General features: G+C 50.1%; 3 protein-coding genes across 3 annotated transcripts; all 3 read left to right on the top strand.

Moving 5' to 3' along the window:
• Positions 1–1,110: 1,110 nt before the first annotated feature.
• Positions 1,111–2,752, top strand: MGAT3 (beta-1,4-mannosyl-glycoprotein 4-beta-N-acetylglucosaminyltransferase; the record flags this gene model as incomplete). Its single annotated transcript, XM_082496480.1, has 1 exon — positions 1,111–2,752. One exon carries the CDS (start codon positions 1,111–1,113, stop codon positions 2,617–2,619), a length of 1,509 nt encoding a protein of 502 aa, XP_082352606.1. The 3' UTR covers positions 2,620–2,752.
• Positions 2,753–16,396: 13,644 nt separating this feature from the next.
• Positions 16,397–17,082, top strand: MIURF (mitochondrial elongation factor 1 upstream open reading frame). Its single transcript, XM_082496709.1, has 2 exons — positions 16,397–16,492; positions 16,798–17,082. The coding sequence occupies exon 2, from the start codon at positions 16,824–16,826 to the stop codon at positions 17,034–17,036; it is 213 nt and encodes a 70-aa protein (XP_082352835.1). The 5' UTR covers positions 16,397–16,492; positions 16,798–16,823; the 3' UTR covers positions 17,037–17,082.
• Positions 17,083–17,101: 19 nt separating this feature from the next.
• On the top strand, positions 17,102–23,036 carry MIEF1 (mitochondrial elongation factor 1; the record flags this gene model as incomplete). The annotated part of the gene is made up of 5 exons (XM_082496702.1): positions 17,102–17,217; positions 18,383–18,531; positions 18,688–18,868; positions 20,853–21,115; positions 22,230–23,036. Exons 2-5 carry the CDS (start codon positions 18,388–18,390, stop codon positions 23,034–23,036), a joined length of 1,395 nt encoding a protein of 464 aa, XP_082352828.1. The 5' UTR covers positions 17,102–17,217; positions 18,383–18,387.
• Between the last annotated feature and the right edge of the window lie 284 nt (positions 23,037–23,320).

Genomic DNA, 23,320 nt, shown 5'->3' with positions numbered 1-23,320 from the left:
TCTGTGTTGCAAAGGGCTTTGGGGTGACCTTATTCCCCTGCCCACCCTCACCCCAGCCTTCCCTTCCCCAAACAGCCGAAGACGAACACCTCTTCTCCTTTTCCTTGGCAAAGCGTTGGGTGAGCTTGGTTGTTGTTTTATTGGTTTTGTTTTTGTTTTTGTTTTTTTTCTTTGGTCCTTTTTCTGCATTGTGCTCTTCAATTACTTCTCTGCCTGGCAGCAGCTCTGCACTCCCTGCCTGGGCTGGAGGAGGGGAGGTGGCGTAGGGAGAGAGAGGATGAAGGCAATATTTCATGTTGTTTGGAGGGAAGGGGTCTGCACTGCTGGCTTCTTGCTGGCCTGACATGGATCCATCACGATGGCACAGTATTATCAGTATCCAGATGCTAAAAGCCCTCAGCATCTGGTCCACAGAAAATGAAACGTGAAGGGCAACGTTTGGAGGTACAGCAGACTTAAGAAGCATGGGAGAAGGGTGGCAGAATTTTTTTTTTTCTCCTGTTCCCCACGTGAACTTGGGTAGTGTTTATTAGGAACAAGGGTGGGTTTTAGAGTGTGTGTTGAGCAAACACTGAAAAGATCTGGGGAGTGTAGATATTTTCCTGGTTCTGGCAGCCTGGCTAATGATATCAGTCCTTTAGAACTGCTTCTTACGCCAGTCATGTTTCAACTGTGTACCCCCTACTCTGTCTCGTCCCTTCTGCTCTCTCTTCATCTTCCCCCAACCCTCTGGTGAGGCAGGGCCTGAGGAGGTCTATGTTCATTTTGTTTCCATCAACGAATAGGGACAAATCTGCCAGGTGCAGTGAGTTCACTAGATCGTGAATTCCTGTTATTCTGTTTCCCATCTCTCTACCCTGTCACCAGCGCCTCTCTGAGTTTATGAGTGGTCTAGAAGAGGTTCAGCTTGGTGTCACCCAGCTGAGGCAAAAGACCCACTGAAGACTGCAGGGGGTGGAGGGAATAGTTCTTGGATTCAAGTCTGAAAAGATGCATGCTGAATTTGGACCAGCCTTCTGCTATTCCCAACCTGTCTTCCTACCAGTTGTAAACTTTTTGCACCTCAGTAACTATTGAATGTGACTTTCCTTTTCATGGCCTTTCCACAGGATGAAGATGAGACGCCATAAGCTCTTTCTGACTCTCTGCATGGCTGGTCTCTGCCTCATCTCCTTCTTGCACTTCCTCAAGGCCCTTTCCTATGTCACCTTCCCCCGGGAGCTGGCTTCACTTAGTCCCAACCTCGTCTCGAGCTTCTTCTGGAACAATGCCCCCGTCACACCTCAGGTCAGCCCTGAGCCTGGGGGTACCGAGTTCCTCCGCACACCCCTGTACTCCCACTCCCCCTTGCTCCAGCCCCTGCCTCCCAGCAGAGCCAGCGAAGAGCTGCACAAAGTTGAGTTTGTGCTGCCGGAAGACACAACAGAATATTTCGTCCGTACCAAAGCCGGCGGCATTTGCTTTAAACCAGGCACCAAGGTGTTGGAGAAGCCACCTGTGGGAGGGCGGCCAGAGGAGCGAGTGGATGGTGCAGCCTCGGGGCGGCCAGCTCGCAAGCCCCTGAGCGCCAGTGGGACCAAACGGCGCAAGTGGGTGGAGTGTGTGTGCTTGCCGGGCTGGCACGGCCCCAGCTGCGGGGTCCCCACTGTGGTCCAGTACTCCAACCTGCCCACCAAGGACCGCCTCATGCCACGGGAGATCCCCCGGCGGGTCATCAATGCTATCAACGTGAACCATGAGTTTGACCTGCTGGATGTCCGCTTCCACGAGCTGGGAGACGTGGTGGATGCCTTCGTGGTGTGCGAGTCGAACTTCACGGCCTATGGAGAGCCGCGGCCCCTCAAATTCCGTGAGATGCTCCTCAATGGCTCCTTCGACTACATCCGCCACAAGTTGCTCTACGTCTTCCTGGACCACTTTCCCCCCGGCGGCCGCCAGGACGGCTGGATCGCTGACGATTACCTGCGCACCTTTCTCACCCGGGATGGCATCTCCCGCCTCCGCAACCTGCGCCCAGACGATGTCTTCATTATCGATGATGCTGATGAGATCCCAGCCCGTGATGGCGTGCTCTTCCTCAAGCTCTACGACGGCTGGACGGAGCCCTTCGCCTTTCACATGCGCAAGTCGCTCTATGGCTTCTTCTGGAAGCAACCAGGCACCTTGGAGGTGGTCTCAGGCTGCACCATGGGGATGCTCCAGGCTGTCTATGCTACTGATGGGATCCGTCTGCGGCGCCGTGAGTACTACACCATGCCTGGCTTTCGGCAGTATGAGAACAGCACAGGACACATCCTGGTGCAGTGGTCGCTGGGCAGCCCCCTCCACTTTGCTGGCTGGCACTGCTCCTGGTGTTTCACCCCAGAGGGGATCTACTTCAAACTGGTGTCAGCTCAGAATGGGGACTTCCCCCGCTGGGGTGATTATGAGGATAAACGAGACCTCAATTATATCCGGGAGCTGATCCGGACTGGTGGCTGGTTTGATGGTACAACGCAGGAGTATCCCCCTGCCGACCCCAAGGAGCAGATGTACGCTCCCAAGTACCTGCTCAAGAACTACCAGCGGTTCCGCTACTTGTTGGAGAACCCCTACCGAAAAGTGGAGGGTGCTGGGTGAGGCCACCAGGGTTCACCTGGGAAATCAGGACTTCACAACAAAGGGAAAGAACCGGATGTTTTCATCTGTTCCTTTCTTTTTTTGTTTCGTTTGGTTCTGGGTGGGGTGTGCCATTTCTCCAGGGTCTCTGCCCTCCCTCCCTTCCTTCTCTTCTTCCCTTCATCCCAGGGTGACCCTGGGGACATGAATTCCTCAGTTGTGTGAAGGGCAGGAGGAGGAGAGATGTTGGGGACCTACTCTGGCAGTAGCGTAAAGACTTTCCTGCATCTCCCAGACCTCTCCTGCTGGCTGGAGAGAATCTCTGCAGCCAGCTGGCAGATTTTCCTCCGGGGGAGGCTGGGAGGGCCCCATGGGGAGAGAGGGCAGCTGTTCCCGTCCACCCTCATCCTTTGTGGATCGGAGCAAGCACAGATGTGAGCCTGGGCTATTCAGTGAGCATGTGAGTCAGCAGGCACAAACCGATGCGAGTGGTCATGTGTGCAGATGTGTGTCACAGGCATTTTTTGGATGAGTGAATGTGCAAAAGCATCTCAGTATGCGTTTATTTTTTTTGTATACCTCTATATTCAAAGAGTATTTGGGGGAAGGGAAATCCTTTGCTCCAAGGTTTTTTCCCCAAGATACAGCTTCTTCTCACAGGCTTAATGCATCTGTCCTGGGCTGTGTCTTAGCCTGATGCTCTACCAGTCCTGGAGCAGGCAGATGGGAAGCGGAGGAGAAAGTGGTGGATTTGTTTCTTGGGTTTTTTGTTTTTGTTTTTTTTTTTTTTTAATTGTAGGGTTTGTTTTTGGGTTTGTTTTTGGTTTTTTTAACTCCTTTGTCACCCCTGGCCCCACAACACTGCACTGGCTTGGCCCACAGAAGCTGAAGCATCTTCCCTGCAGTACATGCTTCTGTTGGGGCTGGGATAAGCTGCAGGGGACTTAATCAGATGACGGGAGTGTATGTTTACAAGTGCATGGTTTCCTATGTGCATGAGTGCTAACATGCATGGTTTTGGTATGCACGTGGGCGTTCGTTACCAGTATTGGGGGGAAGGGGACATTGCTGGGTTTGGGTGTGTCTGCTTTCAGGAAATGGTGGGGTCCAGAAGCTGTGATCTGTATCTTGGCATGGATGACTTTTCAGGTAATTCAGAGGGCCAGTGAGAGCATTGGCCCTCCATAGCAGTGCTACACACATGGGACAGTTGTGTGCCTCTCTAGCTGCCTCTGCAACCCTGCAGACGCTGCCTGTTGCAGCGCTGCTGCTTACACATGCTGGCTATTCCTTCTTGCAGTGGGGTAAAAGGGAAAGAAGGGCAAAGCTCTGAGTCGTTATGGGGAAACAAAGCCTGTCAAGGCACAGCATCCATCTGTCTGCTCTGAGGGGTATGAGGGAGCTCACTGAGAAATGGGCCATGGGTAGACTTCCCCCGTGGCCAAGAGGCTGTTTTGGGACCATCATGCAGCCCACACGTGCAGCCTGGGCCATGCAGACAAGACCATGCAGAGAAGAGGGGATCTAGGAGGATCTAGTTGCAGCTGGTTGGGCCAGTGTCTGCTCAGTTTTCCAGTGATGGGTAGTCAAGATCTGGCCTGTCGTTGTATTGGATTGATTCAGCTCATTGAGGAGGCAGATCCGCATCTCCACCCTTACCACCCTTCCTTAGCAGATGGCTTGACAAGGTGCCGGGAGCCTGGGCTGTAGTGGGCAGAGGGTGAAAAGCATGACAAACTTGCCCTATTAGCCTTGCAGTGGAAAGACTGGCTCATGTTCCAAGCAGAGAAGTGAGGATCATATGGAGGAGGAGAAGGAAAATGTTGGCATAAGGAAGAGCGACCCTGACATCAGGCCAGCTGTGCTGAAGCAGGAGGGTTTCCATTGCTGTTAACTTCACTCCACCAGGGCTCCATATTCCTGTGTTGTCCTGCCCATTGCCATCCTTGTGCCTCATTCCTCTCCCTGTATCTCTTTTTCCCTCCTATTCCTCTCTCTAGAGGAGTGAAAAAACATCAACAAAAATAACTTCATTGCTTAATAAGACTGAGACTGGAACAGAATGAAGATGAACACCTTTTTCTCATAAAACTGAGATGGAGTTCATCTTAGCTCCTTCCACATCTCATGTGCCATAAGGCCTACTTAGAAGAATTGAAGGACTCTTTTTTTTGTTGTTGTTGTTGTTTTTCTTTGTTTTTTAAAATCACTGTTCTCCCTTCTGCTGTGTTTTCCCCACAGGAAGAAAAGCCCCTTTGGGAACTGAGTGGAGAGAGAAGCTTTGGTAGGCAGAATGCTCTTCCCCCCTAAAGGGAATCTGTGGCTCTTCTAAGTCAAGACTTGATGCAGCAGGAGGGAGTCTTGTCACAGTCACAGGGTCCTTGTGCCACGTGGCTGCATGAAGGTCTTTGGGCATAGAGAGGTTATAGAGAAATGGGGACCCAGCTGAGAAAGGAGGAGCCTGCGTTGAGCAAGATGAGAGCAGTAGCACTGAGGCTGCAGCATGAAGGGAACGTGCTTTCCCTGGGGGCAGCTGGAGGAGAGCAGGTGAGTTAGCTCGTGGGATTCAGCAGCAGCAAAGTATGGAAGGAAGAAGCTATTTCTCATGTTTACTCTTGGAAGGGAGCCTGAGATCTACTCTCAGACCTTTGGCTTTGTCTTATCTCAGTGATAACACCACAAGCCCAGTGCCAGGCCTTGCTGAAGACAGGAGAGAAAGAGAAGTCTGTCTTTGCATGGGTGCTTTGGTAGCACCAGAGCCCCGTGAAGCAAGGGCTAAAGTGCACATGTGCTGGGGCTGCACCTCTTTATCTTCAACAGTGGGGCAGCCCTTCCTGTGCATGGGCATCCTTGGGGATTTTTAGTGCACTGCAAGTCACGTTTTCATCACTGAGGTATGGCCCTTATCTCTTGGGAGTTTCAGATGAGCCCACAGCTGCAACATCTGGATCTCCTATTCCTGAAGTGTAGCCTGTTGCCTTCTCTCCCCTCTCCTGTTATTTGCTCCATCATTCTCCACCACTCCCTCCGAATCGCCTCTCTCTTCTGCCCCCTTGGGCAGGGGGAGAAGGTTCTGCTGTAATAGCAGTACTGGGGCCCTTCTGCAGGACTCTGGCCCTGTCCTCCTCCTGGACTTACTCACTTCCTTATTCTTAGGAAATTAAATTTAAAACAGACTTCTGTTGTGGTGGGAGGAAGGGGTTTTACAGACGAAATGCATTCTTTTTTGTTTCTCAAGAATCACTTAAGCATTTTTTGATTTAAGGCCAAACCAGTCAATGTTTCTGTCTAATTTGGCTGGCTAACCCTGTGTTTGTTATCCTTAGGGAGCTAGAGTGCTTGTCATTAAAAATCTTCCCTCTTGTCCCTGGAGGGGACGGGGACTAGCAAGCTGACTTTTGCATGGTGGTTTCCCAAGGTGGTGGCTTGCCCTCTGTCTAGTCTTGCCTGTACTGCTGGGCCGGGACCTCTGTGGACAGCACACAGCGGGGACAGCCACCCTCCCCAACAACCTCCGCCAGAGGGAACCCAAAAGCGTGCGGGGTGGTGAGAGAGGCAAAGGAAGAGGCAGGTTTGTATCAGATCCTCATTTCCCAGTGCTGAACTCTGAGGTGAGCGTTGAGGCTGCTTGATCTTGTCTGAACCAGGTCCTGAGGTTCGGGAAGGGAAGGACTGAAAAAAACCCCATCCTGCTCCTGGGCTGAAACTGGGATCAGACCACCAGAGCCCAATGTCCGTTAGTTGTTGCAGCCATGAGTAGCGAAGCCACGTGCCCACTGCCTCTCTGGGAGTGAAGCTGTCCGGTGGAGGGAGAAGCAGCATCACCAGCCTTTCCCTGCAGCCCTCTTCATGCTCTGTGCTTTTTCTTGCCCAGAACCTTTCCACCTTCAAATTAAGTGGTGCAGAGGGAGGGCCAGGTAGTAGGTGAAGCAGTGTGTGGCATCCCCAAGCCCCGCACTTTGTTCTCTCTGCCCATCTCTGTTCTTGCCTTTCTCTGTGCTTTCCACATAAAAAAAAAAGGGATTGTGTGCCCTGGCGTAGCTTTGGAGTGGGGAACTCATCTTTGTCCTTTGCCCCAGGTGAAGGGAAGGGTGTGGGCTTTGGCAGACCTGCAGCAGGTGAGCTTGCTAAAGCAGAGGGAACAGGGCAGGTCGGCCATCTTTGCCCCTCCGGAGGGCTGGGGGTAATGCTGTACCCAAGTGATGGACAGAAAAGATGGGGTGGTTTTGTGCCTGTGTGGTTGTTATGAAGGACGACACGCTCAAGTCCACTCTCGCTCTTGCTTTCTCTGATCCTTGTGTCCTGCTGAGGTGTTTGCTGTTGTGCAGCTCAGGCCAGCCTGCCCTTCATGTCCCTGTGGCAGGTAAACAAGGGGACCTTATGGCCTCCAGGTAACGTCTGAGTTGGGATGGAGGGAGAGTGTCAGAGAAGAACGGGTATTTGTTCCCCTCTGCCCCCCTTGGTGTATCTTTGTGGGATGATAGTGTCTTTTCCCCTCCCAAACATCCCCTGGGCTCTGTCCCTGTCTCCCAGCTCCTGCCAGCAATCCCTGCGGCTGCTATGCCTCTGCACTGTGAAGACACGCATCCGGGGTCACTCCTGGTCCGATTAGTGAACACTGGTGGTGAAGAGGGAAGGGATGGCTCATCATGGCTTCACTGGCCACAAACCTTGGTGAGAAAGGAGGGAAGTGAGTGGGAGAATGGATCCTGAATCCCTCCATTGTTGTGTTCTCCCCCTCCCGCAAAAAAACCCCACACCTCCTTTCTGATTTCTGAGACATTGGACAAACTCACTCTTATTATGGAAAGAGGTGGGGGGGAGCTGGAGGTAAGGGGGTGGCAGGAGGTGCTCGGATCTAGCACCAAAAAAGGAGAGCTGTTTCTAATGCAATACACTGACATTTAAAGCTTTGGGGACTACAGATAATGGATTAAGAAGGGATCTGAAATACTCTGAGACTAAGAATTCAAACCACTGTTTTTTCCTTCCTGTGCGGATGATGATGCAGTCTCATCCTGGAAGTGGTCCAGCAGCACTTCCAAGCCTGGGGTCCACCTGAACCTGCTGGTGGTGTTGCCCCTGGGGTGGCCCTAGAACACCCTGCTTTGGCAAAAGAATGCGTGGACTTGCCAAAAATAAAATAAAAGAAGAAGAAAAAAAAAAAAAAAGAAAAATAAGAGCATCTGCAAAGCTCCTTTCCACTCTGTAATTTATAAGCAGCAAGTAATAACGAACTTTTTGTAAGGATAAATCAAATGTACATTCTGAAATCATTTTCTCTGTAAATGGTTGGATTTCATTTCACCCTTAAAGGGATGCTTAAAAGGATGAGATAATAAAAATAAAAAAAAAATTTACAAAATATGAAAGGAAACCAAGGTGTGTGTGTGGCAGCTTTTATTTCTGATCTAGCAGAGGGGCTGCTGGAAAACAGATAGAGGGGAGTTGCTTCCCACGTTGGCGGGACCGTGCACTCGAGAAGGGAGATTTGGCTGTTTTGGGGAATGATTCCTGACTTTGTGGGCCCAGTTCAGACCTAATGTTCTGCATGTTAGGTGAGTATGAGCACATACAGGCACAGGAGCAGGGAGCGATAGCTGCCAAGCAGCTCTCAGAAAAGCTGGTGGATGTCGGAACCAGCATCACTGCTCATGAAATGGTCCCTTGTCACCATCTCCCCTCCCTTGGATGCATCCACTTTTTCAAGTAAAGCTACGGAAACCTTAGAGCCGCAAATTAAACCTCCCCACTGCAGAAATGTCTCTGTCTCTTTTGGCGTGCTGTGTGAGAGAACATGACCTCTTTGTTTTTAGCTTATTTTTAAACCTGTCTCATGTAATTTTGGCTGTTCCCATTACTCGGTATCAAAGCTCGGTCCTGCTCTGAATCCTCCTAAGCATCTGGCCTCAGCAGCGCCTTTGGCAAGGGCCTTTCGCAAGCTCGTGTGCCATCTACAGCTATTTCACCTTTTACCTTTTTAAGGGTCTTACGCTTCAGGTTCGTTCCTGATCCCCTTTAGAGATAGCGACTGTAAACATTATAGCTTAGTTTCTCTCTTCTTCCTCTCTTACACATCAGTCTGATGTTTTCAATTTTCCCCCTGTGGAAGGGTCTCCATCAAATTAGACACTTGCGTTGTGCATTGCTTAATGCCTTTCTGCTGCTTCTGTCTCTGGAACAAAGGGCCTGGAATAAACATGCCACTCACAATTAACTATTAAAGTTTTCTATTAAGAATTTTTTGCATTCTTAGTGATCGCCATATTTTTTGTGCCTGAACAGGGGACAGTCTAAAAATAGATGATCGCTAGAATGCCTGAACTTTCAGTTTTTCAAGAGGGGAAGATAAGTATATAAGCTTAGGCCAATGGCAATTTAGCGAGACAGTTTAAGAAATGAGAGTTGACTAGGTCAAAGGTTCTCCCATGTTATTTTTCTTGCCTCCAACACGAAATCTTTCACTGACATTTATATTATTTTAAGAAGTAATGTAAATGGCATTTCTTCAGTTTCTTATAAGGTTTTAAAAGAAGGCATTGACAGAACCCAGAACCTTTTTCCCCAGAAAGCACAAGCTTCTGCTGCAGGAGCTCAAAGTGCCTCTGTGAGGGAGGGGTTGACTCTTCTGCAAACTGGTCCCTGGTGGAGACCCTCATTTGCAGGAGCAGCACTGACAATCAGCCCAATGTGGGGGGCACATGGCTCCACCACAAGCCTTGTACGCCCTCTTTCAGAGTCAACCTCCTGCATCCCTCAAGACATATGGGAAGTGATCTCAGTACATGCAGTGTGCATCCTGGATATGGAGCCTTAAGCAATGTCTTGAACCAGGATCGTGCAAACCATCTGCTGTCAAGTAAATCCCATGTATTTTGCAGAATTTCAGGACCCCAACAGGTGTTATATGGGGAGATGTACTATGGAGGGGCTCTGGCATGACCTACCTGGAAATCGGCTGTTTGCCCCAAGCTCTCACTGTATGTCAGGGATGCACAGTGCTCATCTTGGGCACCATGCAACACTGTCCTTCGGTGGAGACCGAGGCTGCGGCAGACCCTCCGTCTCTGGCTCATGGAGGGGCTGTCTCCAGCTGGTTCCTGACCGATGCCTGCAGCAGGTTTGCTGGGGGGGGGATGGACATGCTGTTTCCAAACACCGAGGTGCTTGGAAACAAAGTGACTTTGATATAAACTTAGAGCACCATTTAGAAAGCTGGAAGGAGGATACCAAGAGCACAGCTTGCTGGCTGTTTGTTTTTGTTGCTGGGATACATTTGTTCCCTGTGTAAGGGCACAGCTTAATATGCTGTTTAGCCAGGACAGTTAAACTTTTAATTATGAGCCCAATTTTTAAAAAAAATATATTTATTTATTTTTAAATCTCACTGCTTTAGCAGCTCAGCTGGGGAAGCGGTGAGGTCTCAGCTGGCCGGCAGGCAGCCTGTGGAGCCGCCAGGGACAGAGTCGCCCCAGCCCTGGAGAGCATCACCAGCAAATGGCTTCATGCTCACATGCCCCCAGCTGCAGGCGCTGGCTGCCCTGCTTTCCAGAGCACCGCCACGGAGAGGATTTGGCCGCAGCCATGACAGAAGGAAGGCATATTCTTGCTCCCGGCAGTGGCACGCATTTCTGTGGCTCACAGACACGCTTGTAGCCCGGCTGTGTCACACCTTCAGGCTGCACTCTATTGCTGCAAAATGGCCTCAGAAGAGCTGTGCAAAACTGTCCCATCCGGAGAAAGAGCTCCGGGTCACTGAAGTGAGAGGCTGACGTAAGGGGTATAACCCACGGATGTTTGGGAGAGGAGCACGGCTTGGGGCCAGGCTGCAAGAGGCTTTGCCTCTGTAGCTACAGCTGGGACCAGCCCACTTCACCTAGTGTTTGGGACGTTACTGTAAGCATCTCCCGAAAACCCCAAACACAAACCCTTACTTGGAACTAGGGAAAATTTGGCAATCCTGGCATTTCCAGCATTTCTGGGTGTGCTTTTTTTTTTTTTTTTAAGCAAAGTGAGAAGAGAAAATAGTCTTTACTGTCTTTTGAAATACATTACAGCTATGTAAGAAATCTTTCAAGGCCATATCTCTCCTCACGCTGCCAAATGAAATACAAAATAAAACTCCATTGTTTTACTCTTATGTTTCCTGTGCCTTACGGCTTGAACCATGGATCCTCTTGGCTGAAGTCCATCCCAGTAATGATTTAATTTGGGAGCCGCGCTTCACCTTTCTAAAAATAAGGAAAACTGAGAAGAAGAGCAACTAAGCTGTGCTGAATAAAGATCTAAAATGACTTCTCCAGGATCTCAAATTAAAGAAAATATGTTACCCAGAGAATGTATAAAATCAAGTATTATAAGCCTGCCTCTATGCAGCAATCTCTTTCCTGGCATTTTAGCCCTGTTCTACAGTCTGGACCTTTTCCAAAGAGAGAGCAACAAATCATCAGTCATATCTTTTTTTTACCCTCAGACACTTACTAAGAACCAGGCACACACACAAAAATAAAAGAATGTAGAAAACATCTACCCACTTCTGTTTGGTTCCCAGTGTTTTTAAAGCATTTGACTCAAACTGTTACCCAGAAGTGAACGTCAAGCTACTGCAAAAACAAAACCAGCCAGATTTCCCAAAATGGGACAGAAATAAATCTATCTAAGGACCTGTGACTTAATGGGACAAGATGTGTAATAGGTGCCTTCACCTAGAAAAGAAAAAAAAAAAGAGAAGCAGGAGGATGTAGCAGCTCTGCCCTTCTCAGGTTATATATAGGTACATGGGACCAAACCCCACACAGTGCTGGGAGCTCAGATGCCCCTTACACAAACCAAAATCCCATGGTGATGCTGGGAGGACCTTACCACAGCATGCAGCAGGCAGGCGGCGGGGGTACAAAAACCCTGGGGTCAGCATGTGCAGCCCTGCTCGGGGGGCTGGTGCCACCAGCTGCAAGCTCTCAGCTCTCCACAGGCAGTTCTACCACAGAAAGCCCACGGGGCTGTCAGGAGTGATGCAAAATCGCAAGGATAACAGCGCTCACAAAAGCAGGGTCTCTGAATGGCTCTGGAAACCTTCTGCAGCATGCAGCTGGTGCAAAGTGAAAAATGAGGGTGGGGTGGGGTGTGTGTGTGTGTAATCTTAATAGCCAGGGAATGGAAAAAAAAAAAAAAAGTCCCCAACAAACCCAGCCACAGGGAAATTTGGTTGAAGAAACATGAGTCGTGCTGAGAATGAAGGTGTGTATGGACCAACTGCAAAAATACTACAGCAGCGTTTACAATTTGTTAGGTAATAAAACTGAGCTTTCTCAGTGACCGTCGGTGCAGACCCTCGCCGTGGTGGCAGCTCTGCCATCGCACAGGAGACTGCTTGCCGCTGCCAGTGTTTGCAGCCCCCCAGGGCTGCAGGGCTGGAAGTTGGGGAGCTGAAAAGCCCCGCTTCAGCAGCAGCTGGGCTGAGAACTTTTCCTTTCTTCCCCCCTGGCACAAACATACCCTGAGTGTGGCTCCCCAGAGTGGCTGGTTACTTACTGTTACTAAAATCTGGGTCTCGGCTGTAAATCAGGAATGTCCCTTGAAAAGCGGCTGCATACCAGTGGTCTCTCCTCCCTCAGCACCCATCTTCCTTCCCACATGTGCTCAACATCAAAGCTGCTGAGGGTCCATGGAAAGAAGCCACCTGCGCCACCCTTGGCCCTCTGCCCCTCCTGGCTCATGGCAGCTGGAGAGCAGGAGCCCAAGTGCCATTATTCCTTGTGATTGCTCAAGAAAAGTAAAGAAATAGGGCTGCAATGAAAAAGAGAGCTGCTGAATGGAGTTAGACTGCCAAAAGGCTTCTTGCAAGGTACATTTACGAGAAGACATTAACGACATTAAGCCCAAGCTCAGATGGCATTGGTGGGTCACTACCCATATTCCCTCTCGCGTTTTGGAATTGTTTTCTGGCCAGCCTTCTGTTTCCGAGCGCAGGTTTTTTCCTGACCTTGCAGAACCCCTCCAAGCTGCTCATTTGCAGCTCTGCAGATCACATTCACCTCCCTCCTGTCCAGGGAGGGTTTTCTGGCTGGTGGTGGGCAGCACTGGGATGTTTCCCCGGCTGGGAATGGTCCTGCCCTTGCAAAATGGGTGACAGGAAGCCCTGGGGGTGGCACTTGACTCCCAGGAGCAGAAGCTGCAAGCTGGGCTCAGGCGCAGCAGTTTACTGCTTTTGGTGGCTATCAGAGCCCGTGGCAGTGGCTGCTTGAGTGGGAGGACCAGCTGCAAGCATGAGAAGCCCAGCAGAGGAGTGGCTGCTCAGGAGACTCCCAGGGCGGGGAACAGGGCGAGATCTGTGCCTTATCCTGGGTAACAGCATGGGTTATTGTGCCCCATCACCCATGCTGCCTTTGATATTTCACAAGCTCACTTAGTCATTTGGGGAAACAAACGCCGTTATTGTTCTCCAGGCGCACAGCTAACGTGTGCTCCCTCCTTTCCGCCTGCACCTCACACTGTTGGAGCAAGTAAATTCCCTTTCTTGCAGGGACGCAGGCTGGAGGCAGGGAGGGGCATCCCATTCCCTGTGGGTCCACAGGGAAAGAAGCCACCAGGCAAAAGGGCTTTGCAGGCGGCAGGGCACCGGGGCCAGCATCCCATCAGGGCAGCACAAGTCTTTGGGGCTGCTGGGTGGCTCCCTGCCGGGGTGGCTGCGTGTGTGGGGTCAGCAGAAAAGCCAGCTGGGTTGGGAAACACTGGGAAGACAGGGGGGATGTTGCTTCACTGTCTCAAGGCAGAGTTCAAGTTTACAACCCCTGGCACGTCACCAGAGGTCCATCACTCGCACGGCAGCTGGGACGACGACAGATCACTAGTCACTCTGTCGTTGTGCTCGCCCTTCTCTTCGCAAGACAGAAGTGGCAGGTTGAACACCTGTGGCCACATGGAGTGGGCATGGGGAGCCTGTGGCAAGCAGTGGGCATGGCAAGCCAGCAAGTGGCCTCCCTGTAGGGGCCAAGGCACTTTGGAGGCGCCCTGTGTGGCGTGGCCAGAGGAGTTCACAACACGCACATGCAGCTGCTGGCGATGGGCCCAGGAGCTGGCTTCAAGCCTGGGGGGAAAAAAAAAAAAACAACAGAAAGAAACACTAAAACAGCCAAAATGCAAGGGGGCCCGGCTGGGGAGGGGGCGTTTATGGAAAGCCACAGTCCTTGGCTGCCATGGCGGAAGGGCAGCAAGGAAAGCCTGTCGTTGCGCAGCCTGATCCGGCAGATCTTGTTCACAACGTTTCAGGGGTTTGCTGCACGCAGCTGCGCAAGTTTCGATCCAGACTTGAGAGTTTCATGGCCTGGGCTCATCAGTGCACCTGCCCAGAAGTGCCAGAGCCCTGCTGTGAAGAGTGAAGTATTTCTGTGGATCAACAACCTGAGGAGGAGGCAGAAAGCCGGGAAGAAGGTTCAAAGATCAATTTTCATTCTGGCAGAAGGTTAAGGGTAGGGAATATGAATGCTGCCTCTGAGGTCCCGGATAACTCAGTATATGAACTGAAGATCTGGAAACAAAGATGAGCAATATACCAAACATTTTTAAGAGATGACTCGAAGCTATTGACTCTTGAGGAAGTCAGAAAGGACTGTAAGTAAAACGCAAATGTGGCAAGTGGGCAACAACATGCATTTGCCAAGGCTTATCTGGGCACATGCAGGTCAGAAAAGAGAAAACAAATAGCACATAAGAACCACAAAGCTCCAGACAGTCTCTAGCAACTGAGGAAATGATCTGGATGTCACACAAACCCTGGCTCTGTGAGTAGCTGCAGGTTAAAAAAAAAGCACACGCAAAATATTAGCATGCAGAAGGAAGAGGGGAGAATAATATGGAAAATATGATAATGCTATTATGTAAATCAGTAGCGTGGCCTCTCTGGGAATACTGTCTGCAGTTCAAGTAAGCCTTTCTCAGAAAGGGCTGATTAGGGGCATGGCAAACTCGCTCACAAAGAGAGATCAAAATGATTGGGGTTGTTTATCTCAGAAAGGAAATGAACAAGAGGAGATTGGCATGGAGCAAGCCAGTCCGGAGCTTCTGGTTTTCTTCCTGCTCAATTCTATCGCTGTCCTATCTGGTGTCGCTGAGAAGTGTGTGAAGTGATGTGGCTCTCCTCTGTCACACACAGTTTGCTCTTTCTCTCACCCTCTTTCCCATGGGAGGCACAGCACATGCGGGTTATATTTTATATTTTGTTAGGATCTGGGGAGGAGAAGGTGGCTATGGAGGAATAATTACTCCCCACAGTAGGCATATAGCAGAGAAGGTGAGAATGGAAGAGAGGAATTTGCACCTGGACAGAGGGCCAGAAGGTCCTGGCATCAGGAGGCAAGGAGCATTGAGCATCTCCTCAGGCAGAGCCCAGAGAGGCTGCCAGCTACTGCCCTTCTCCCAGAGCACTTGAGACATCCAGACCAGGCCCTGGGGTTCCTTGAAGATAAAGATAAGGAGCTTGAATTTGATAAGTTATTCTGTAAAAAGCATCAGGGTAGTCAGGGGTACCTTCGGACACACAGCATTAACCCACTGCTCTCTGCCTCCCCTGAAGCACCAAAGAAACCTTCTCTATTTATCCTGCATTACCCTTGGCAGCCAGCACACACAGCCGGAGACAACCATGACCGCCTGTGCTGTGCATGTCAACTCGCTGCAGCGTGCTGAACTCTCCCCATTCTCACACAAAGCCATCTGATGGCATTCAGGCCCGTCAAAGTTAGAACAACAAAAGGAAATACCTGTTAGTGCTAAATGTGCTCCTGGCTGTGGGGAGCACATTTAGAATCATGGAATCGTCTAGGTTGGAAGGGACCTTTAAGATCATCGAGTCCAACCATCAACCTAACACTGCCAAAACCACCACTAAACCATGTCCCTCAGCACCATGTCTACCTGTCTTTTAAATACCTCCAGGGATGGTGATTCCACCACTTATGTGGGCAGCCTGTTCCTATGTTTGATAACCCTTTCTGTGGAGAAATTTTTCCTAATATCCAATCTAAACCTCCCTTGGCGTAACAGGCACATGGAGCCGCTGAGGACGACAGCCCAGCCCATTTCGCCACAGCAAACAAAGCCCAGGCTGCTAACGAGACCTTCCATGGTGGAACAAGCCCGGTGTCCTGAGGGGGGTTCAGTGCAAGGGCCCACCTAGGCCTCAAGGGCAGCTGCAGGCCTCAGGGGGAAGGGGAGACTTCTGTCTCTGCCATGCTGATGGCTCAAGCCGAGGTGGGAAACATCTGCTCCACCCTGGGCTGCCCAGGTGCAGGCTGGGTCCCTTCAGGCCACACCGTGGGGGTCCCACTCCCCCCTTGCTCCCCTCAGCCCTCCCCCACAGCCTTCCAGAGTGTCCCCAGACTCTTCCCCAAAGCCATCCACGCTGAAGAAGCCGCCCCATCACCAAACTCGTCACCCCTTGAGGGAGCACGGCCGCCTGAAACCAGCCCAGCGCCGGGCCCAGCTTGCCCCTCCCAGCCCCAACTGGGGGCGGCAGTCCCCCTCCCCGCCGGCAGGGGGCAGCGTCGCGCAGCGGGCGGGCGGCGCGGACCGTCCCCTCCCACTCGCTGTAGGTCGGCGCGCGCGGCGCCCCGCCGGCAGGGGGAGACAGCGCCGCGCTGCCACCGCCCTCCTCCGCACCCCCACCCCTGCCGCGGGCGCGCGCCGGCCGGAAGTCCTCCGGCGAAGGGACGGGTTGGACCCCGCCGAGCGAGCTCTATGATTGGAGGGGCCGGGGTCACGACCCGGAAGTACATCGGCCATGTTGCCGGGTGACCCCGGGAGCGGTGCCGGGAGGGAGGTGGTGGCGGCGGTGGTGTCTGCCGAAGGGAAGTGGTTGCCGTGAGGGACCTGGAGCGCCTGCCCTTCCCTCTCCCCGGTGAGTTCGATGCGGCTGGTCCCCGCGGGGTCGACCCCAGCCCGGGACCCCGGCGGAGAGCGGGCGCTGCGAGCGGCGCTGGGGCGGCCCCCATGGGAAGCGTCCAGGCCGCGGGGCCCGCCAGTTGCCGCGCAACAGTGTTGCGCCCTTGGAGTGCCCGTTATCCCCGGTGCGCCGTTAGAGAGGCTGTCCTGTTCCTTCCCGGCGGCCTGTGAGGCCAGGCATGGAGGGGGAGGCGGCGGCCGGTGCGTCCCGCGGGGAGGGGAAAGCTGACTCGTATCCCGCACTTCGTCACCTCTGTCTAGGTCGCCTGTCCACGCATCTGTCCCCCATGGCAGCGTGGTCCCGGGAGGCTGTCCTGACCCTCTATCGGGCTCTGCTGCGCCAGGGCCGCGGGCTGCGCTACACCGACCGGGATTTCTATCTCGCTTTCATCCGCCGTGAGTTCCGCAAGAACCGGGGGCTGCAGCAGCTGGAGGACAAGGAAAGACAGTTGGAGAAGGGGCAAGCTTTCCTGCAGAGCAAACTTGGGGGCCTAGTTTAAAAGTTTCCTGTAGCTTCTTTTGGCCCCGCTTATTTCCCTCTTCTGTCCAAAATCCCCATACCAACAAAAAGAGATGTTTAAGATTCCCTCCCCACCACTGTCTTGAAGAAAGCCAGAAGGTGCTTCCACAGGCACACCAGGAGAGCTCTCCTGTTCTCTTCACAAATGCATTAGATCACAGGTAGGTCATTTACAATGATATAACCGTGTTCTTCACACTACTATTACAGTTAGCTTTGTGAAAGTGCATTTTTTTCTGTGTAGGGAAGAAGAGCGACTGGATTCGTGGTTCATCAAGGCAGGAACATTTCTCCTGAGTTTGTAGCTTGGCCTTAGAAAAACCTAAGGGTGGTTTTAAAACACCCAAGTCAGGCAGGCTCAGAACCTTTGAAACTGACTTAAAAAACAGATCTCCAGTCAGGTTGGAAGACTTTCCTTGTATTTTCGTGTAGGTTCACGGAGGATGCACCTATAGGTACAGCAGTGGCAAAGTGTGTTTTACACGTGTAGTTGGCCATAATATCAAGATCAGGTTAAATGGGAATTGGAGGAAACAAAAGTATGTGTGTAAGAAAATACTAATGTTATACATGACTTGTATGAGAGTTGAACCCACCAGCCTTGAGGGCAGGAATAAATGTCTGGTGAAAGCAAGGGAGTTGTTCTCTTTGTGCTGTGTTGTGGTCTCTACTGTTGGTTCTTGGGTGTCTTTGAAGTGTCTGGGACCAGCCGTTGTCCAAAAATTAGTCTGGGCGTGGAGGCTCTGAGACTGCCTGTCAATTCTTGGGAAGATTCTGATTTGTTATGGACAAACAGTTGACCATCCCTGTATCGCCTTGTCTGTGAGCAAAATTACACACATAAGATTGAGAATTAAGAAAATAAATTGGCATATAAAAAAAAGGTGTGCTTTGATTGAGAAACAAATTAAAAGGAAAATACCTGAATGGTCATGGAGTTTTACGTCATATACAGAATTTTATTGCAAAATATTGCTTAAGTAAATCTTACCCTTTTTAAAAAAAGTATTTAGGTGGTTGCACAATTAAACCTGCTTCAATGATTAGAAGCCCCATGTCAAATTCGGGATGTTTTTCATCAGGTGATAAACAGAGCTGGAAGCAAAGAAATGCTGTGATTGCAGACCTTGGTCAGTACTGTTCTGGCATGTCTGGGAATAAGCTGCTCCTCAAGGGAAGATAGCTAAAGAGGCTGCAGGGTTAGGCAGTCCCTTCCTATGGCTCTGTGCAAAGACCCCAAGAGCCATGAGCATGGGGTGGAGAAGGGAGGGAACTGCTAGGGTTGCGTGTTTTGACCCATTTGTTTAATGATCAAACTCCTTCCAGGTGAGATGGCAGGGGCCGGGCAGCGCAAAGGCAAAAAAGATGACAATGGCATTGGCACAGCCATCGACTTTGTGTTGTCCAATGCCCGGCTTGTGCTGGGCGTGGGTGGAGCTGCTATGCTGGGCATCGCCACACTGGCCGTCAAAAGGGTGAGTGAGCATCTGGGACAGTGGGGTGGGACCTGAGCATGAGGGCTCTGGAAAAGAGTAGGAAACAAAAAGACTTGGAATGCTGGCAGTAGGCTGGGTAAAATCCAAGTCTTGGGCTCTTGATAACTCAAACTGTGCCTGGTGATGTTGCTTTAGATGTATGACCGGGCAATCAGTGCTCCCAGCAGCCCCACTCGCTTGAGCCAGTCAGGAAAGAGAAGTTGGGAAGAGCCAAACTGGCTGGGCTCCTCCTCACGCGTATTGACCCAGGACATGAAGACTAACCTCAGCCGCTCCCTGCAGACCCTTCCCACTGATCCTTCGGCTGCAGACACAGGTAAGAATACTCTTGCAATACAGAATCACCTAGGCCCATAAACCCTGTATTCATTTAAAGGAATGCAGGAAAAAGAATAGTCTGTCTAACCCAGGATTTTGATGTTTTTCTTTTAAGTAGGTCTGCTGGTAACTTCAAAAATTAGAAGTCAGATTGGGAACTAGTGAATAATAGTCATCTGCATTCTTAATTCCTCTCGTGACTTCATGGTCTTAAGCTTTATTCTCCCTCAGCCTTTTCTCTTTTGAGCTGAACACTTATCTGTGCAATCTTTCCTGATAAAAAGCTATTCCATTCCCTTCAAGCTCTTCGTTGCCTCTCTTTGGACCATTCTAGTTTGTGCCTTTTTACGAGGGGAATATTCAAATTGTGAACGTACTAGCAATTTGTAACAGTATTTCTTGTATTATTTCTACCGTTTTCCTAATAGTTTCTGTAATGCTACTTGCCTGTTTAGTGCTGCTTATCGCTGAGTTAGTCTTCAGCAGACTATAAAAAGTGACCTGCAGTCTTCTTTCTGAGTGGGATAAGTAATTTAGAGTCTGTCATTGTTTGTTATATGTGTTTTGGTTGGTTTTTCTCACCAGTTTTACTTTCTATCCCTGGTCACTTCAGGATATTTACACTTGGAGATTTAAAATAAAAATCAGGATCGAACTTTTAACTTGATTCCCAGATTCTCTGCAAGAAAGTCAGCTTCAGAATGGCAATGGATTTTCTGCTGAGGAAATGCTAAATAACTAGACAGCTGTGTTAAATGGGGTCTAGATCATTTGATTGGAGTCTCCAAAGATGAGGCTTGAGGAATAAAACTATTGATCATGGCGTCTTGCATTCTTGACTTAAAAACAACTTAAAACTTAATATGGAAAAATAACTTTTTTTTTCATGAACAGGCAATGAAGTCTGGTTCCCTATGGTTTTGAGGGCCACTTCCTTTTTACACAAAACCTCAATCTGTCCAAAAGACCCCAGTGGGACAAGAGACAGCAGGTGCTGAGGTTGGGTGAGATGCATCTGTGTGCAGCCTGGTCAGCCATTTTGCACATTCTTCATTGCCAAATGCCTATTGCCAAACAAATGTGCAACAGCTGATTGCCTGAATAGGGCCACTGACTTGGGAGTTTCACCTGCACCCATTAAGTACCACAACCCTTCCAAAGATCTTAGATCTGTAATTCTTCCTTAATCCTCATTGATAACTTCTGAAACTCTTGGTCCCTGTTAAAAGAAGTCTGAAAGATAGATGGGAAGCATTGACTTATTTCTTTAGGAAACTAGTCAGAAAAAAAGGGGCTAAGAGAATCTGTGAAGGTTAGACATTGCTTAATAACGCAGATGGCAGTGTAAAGCATTGTATTGCTGTATTGTGCCTGAGTGTGCTCTCTGTTCTTCACCCAGTGAAAGTTTGAGGGAGGTTTTCATTGGGGCTATGATTGCCTGAGTTCTGCTGGCCCCGAGATGTCAGCTCACCACCCTGATAAGTGTTGATCAGACTCCTAACAACTATTTCATTTCCAGGTGGCGTGATCTCTGATCTTACAGCCTAGTCAGGGCTGGGTTTTGCTGATAATTTGTAAAAATCCATTATAATGTTAAAAACTTAATGAGATCGTGATGATTGTTCGAGTGTTTTATTCACTGGTCTGGCATCATGTTGAAAGCTTCTGAACTGGTAACGGTGCTGAATTTTTGATGAAATTGAACTGAGGTACTGCCCATGTAGCCATTAAAATTACTTCCTTGTACATGATGTTAGTCTTGTTCTGGCTAAATTAGTTTTCATCCATTTTGATTCTCGTAGTATCTTTTGAAGTTTCTCAGTACCTCCCTTTTGACTGGTACCTGTGTGAAGCATGCAAAATGTCTGCTGAAAGCTTTTTGAGACCTAGGAGGCTGCACTTAGGTGCTGCAGATTTTCTTCTGCGGATCAGTTCACAGTGAAACACTGCAGATGATCAACAGTTTTCCTTCTGTCTTGCAGACTTTTTCCGACCCACAAAGCCCAAGCCATCTGCCAAGAGGAGTCAAGTGGAGCTGAAAAAATCCCGCCTTCGTCTGTCTCTGCAAGAAAAGCTCTTTGCTTATTATCGGAGGACTGTAGCTATCCCAGCGGATGAGCAGGCCCGGGCCAAGCAAGCTGCTGTGGATATATGTGCTGAGCTGCGCAGCTTCCTACGTGCCAAGCTGCCGGACATGCCCCTGCGTGACATGTACCTCAGTGGCAGCCTGTATGATGATCTGCAGGTAATTCCTGGGGCCGCGTGATGGGTCATTATTCAGAAGGCTGACTAGGCAGGGGCATTTCAGGCTTCCCTGTTGGCAGTGCTGGCTCAGCACAACATTCCTCTGTAATAAGGTTCCTGGTGTCGCCTTTCCCACTGTGGAGCCAGGCGTTGATTTCTGCAGTACTGTTTGAACAGGCATGACCAGGCTGCTCTGGCATTGTCTGCAAAGCATTTCTTTTTGCTGTTTTATTTCTCCAGATTATCTTGGCCCTTCTTTCCTTCCCCTCTGTCTTTCCCTTTACCTGTGTTTTTACCTGTGTTTTTCTTGCTGTTTCTCCAGTAGACTCTGTTTTCTCTCTGTCCCTTCTATCTCCTTCCAAATACATGATATTCCCTTAGAACTCCTATGTATTCATGTAGGTCTTCCCTACTTTTTTTTTTTTTTACTGCATGACTGACCTGGATTGGACAGCAGTCCCTGCTGCATGTCTCCCTGATGGCAAGATGCCCATGGCTATAGTGAGTGATTCAGAGGCACACTTCTTTTTTTGAGTCAGAGGTCTGGAATGGAGTGTTGAGTGTCCAGTGAAATTTAGATCTGGGGTCTTAATCGCATTGGTGAAAAGGGATCTTTAGTGACCTTTTTCCAAACAATGTGGCAGACTGGGTGAGGGCAGTACCTAGTTGTAGCATGGGATAATTAAACCATGGCAACTTAAGCTTGTCTAGAAACTTAATACTCTGCCTCCTGTTTTAAATTATCATGTGGTGTTGCTGTGCCCTGGGCCAGCTGCATTTCAGGTCCAAGGAATTGACTTGGAGCGACAGGAGGCAGAATGATTCATCTATGTGCAGTCCATGTCAGGTCCCAAAGTATTTAAAGATCTCTAAATAGCACATACTGTATAAGCACTAGCTTGGGTTATACCTTGGCGTTATCCCACTAACTATGGGAAATAGTCCTTCAGAACATCTTTTGACAAAGGGAGGCTGTGAATCCCATGCAGAGAGGAGAGTGAGACAGCCAAATTCTAATTCCAAGTTCCTTTGAACAGAATGCTATCTAAAGGTGGTGAATAAAACAGCATGGAGAGAGAAAGCTTGTTCTTACTGACTTTTCTCTCTTGTGAAAGGTAGTCACAGCTGACCACATCCAGCTCATTGTGCCTCTGATGCTGGAGCAGAACTTGTGGTCCTGCATCCCCGGAGAGGACACCATCATGAACATTCCTGGCTTCTACTTGGTGCGTCGGGAAAACCCAGAGTACTTTCCCCGTGGGAGCAGCTACTGGGACCGCTGTGTGGTGGGAGGTTACCTTTCCCCCAAAGCTGTAGCAGACACCTTTGAGAAAGTTGTAGCTGGCTCCATCAACTGGCCAGCAATTGGGTCCCTTTTGGATTATGTGATCCGTCCAGCAGCTCCCCCAGCAGATTTGACACTAGAAGTCCAGTATGATCCAGAACGGCGTCTTTTTATTGACTTCCTACCATCCCTGACACTGGGTGACATCATCCTTGTGGCCAAACCCCATCGACTGGCCCAGAATGACAATTTGTGGCGACTGAGCCTGCGGCCAGCAGAAACGGCTCGCCTCCGGGCCCTGGACCAGTGTGATTCCGGCTGTCGTTGCTTGTGCCTGAAGATCTTCAAAGCAGTATGCAAGTCAAACCCAGCCCTGGGTCACCTCACTGCCAGCCAGCTCACCAATGTCATCCTGCACCTATCCCAAGAAGAGTCTGACTGGTCCCAGGACATGCTGGCTGATCGTTTCTTGCAGGCGCTGAAGGGGTTGATTCGCTACTTGGAGTCAGGTGTCCTCCCTAGTGCTCTGAACCCCAAGGTGAACTTGTTTTCAGAGCTCACCCCTGAAGAAGTGGATGAGTTGGGCTATACCCTCTACAGCTCTCTGTCAGAGCCAGAGGTCTTGCTGCAGACGTAATGGGGCCTTACCTAGGGAAGCGTTGATAGGGTTTAGCCAAGGTGGACTTTGATTATTGCAAAATATGTCTCCTCCACTTTTCTCTCTCTCTCTGTCTCCTTTTGGTTCATTATTATTTCCTGCTGTGGAGTTGGTGCTCCCAAGGAATTTCTTGGTGCTACTGGTCCATTTCCACCATCTCTGCCCCCACAGGTACCCATTGGCTAGGGAAAAGAGGCTAAAACTGCAGCTCTAAGATCTTTGCATAAATTCTGCTGATGTTTAAGTGTCTACCAAAAAAAAAA

The sequence above is a fragment of the Vanellus vanellus genome (assembly GCF_965231255.1).
Source record: "Vanellus vanellus genome assembly, chromosome: 1".
Lineage (NCBI taxonomy): Eukaryota > Metazoa > Chordata > Aves > Charadriiformes > Charadriidae > Vanellus > Vanellus vanellus.
The sequence above is the reverse complement of the archived record's forward strand: the minus strand, read 5'-3'. Positions and strand labels throughout refer to the sequence as shown.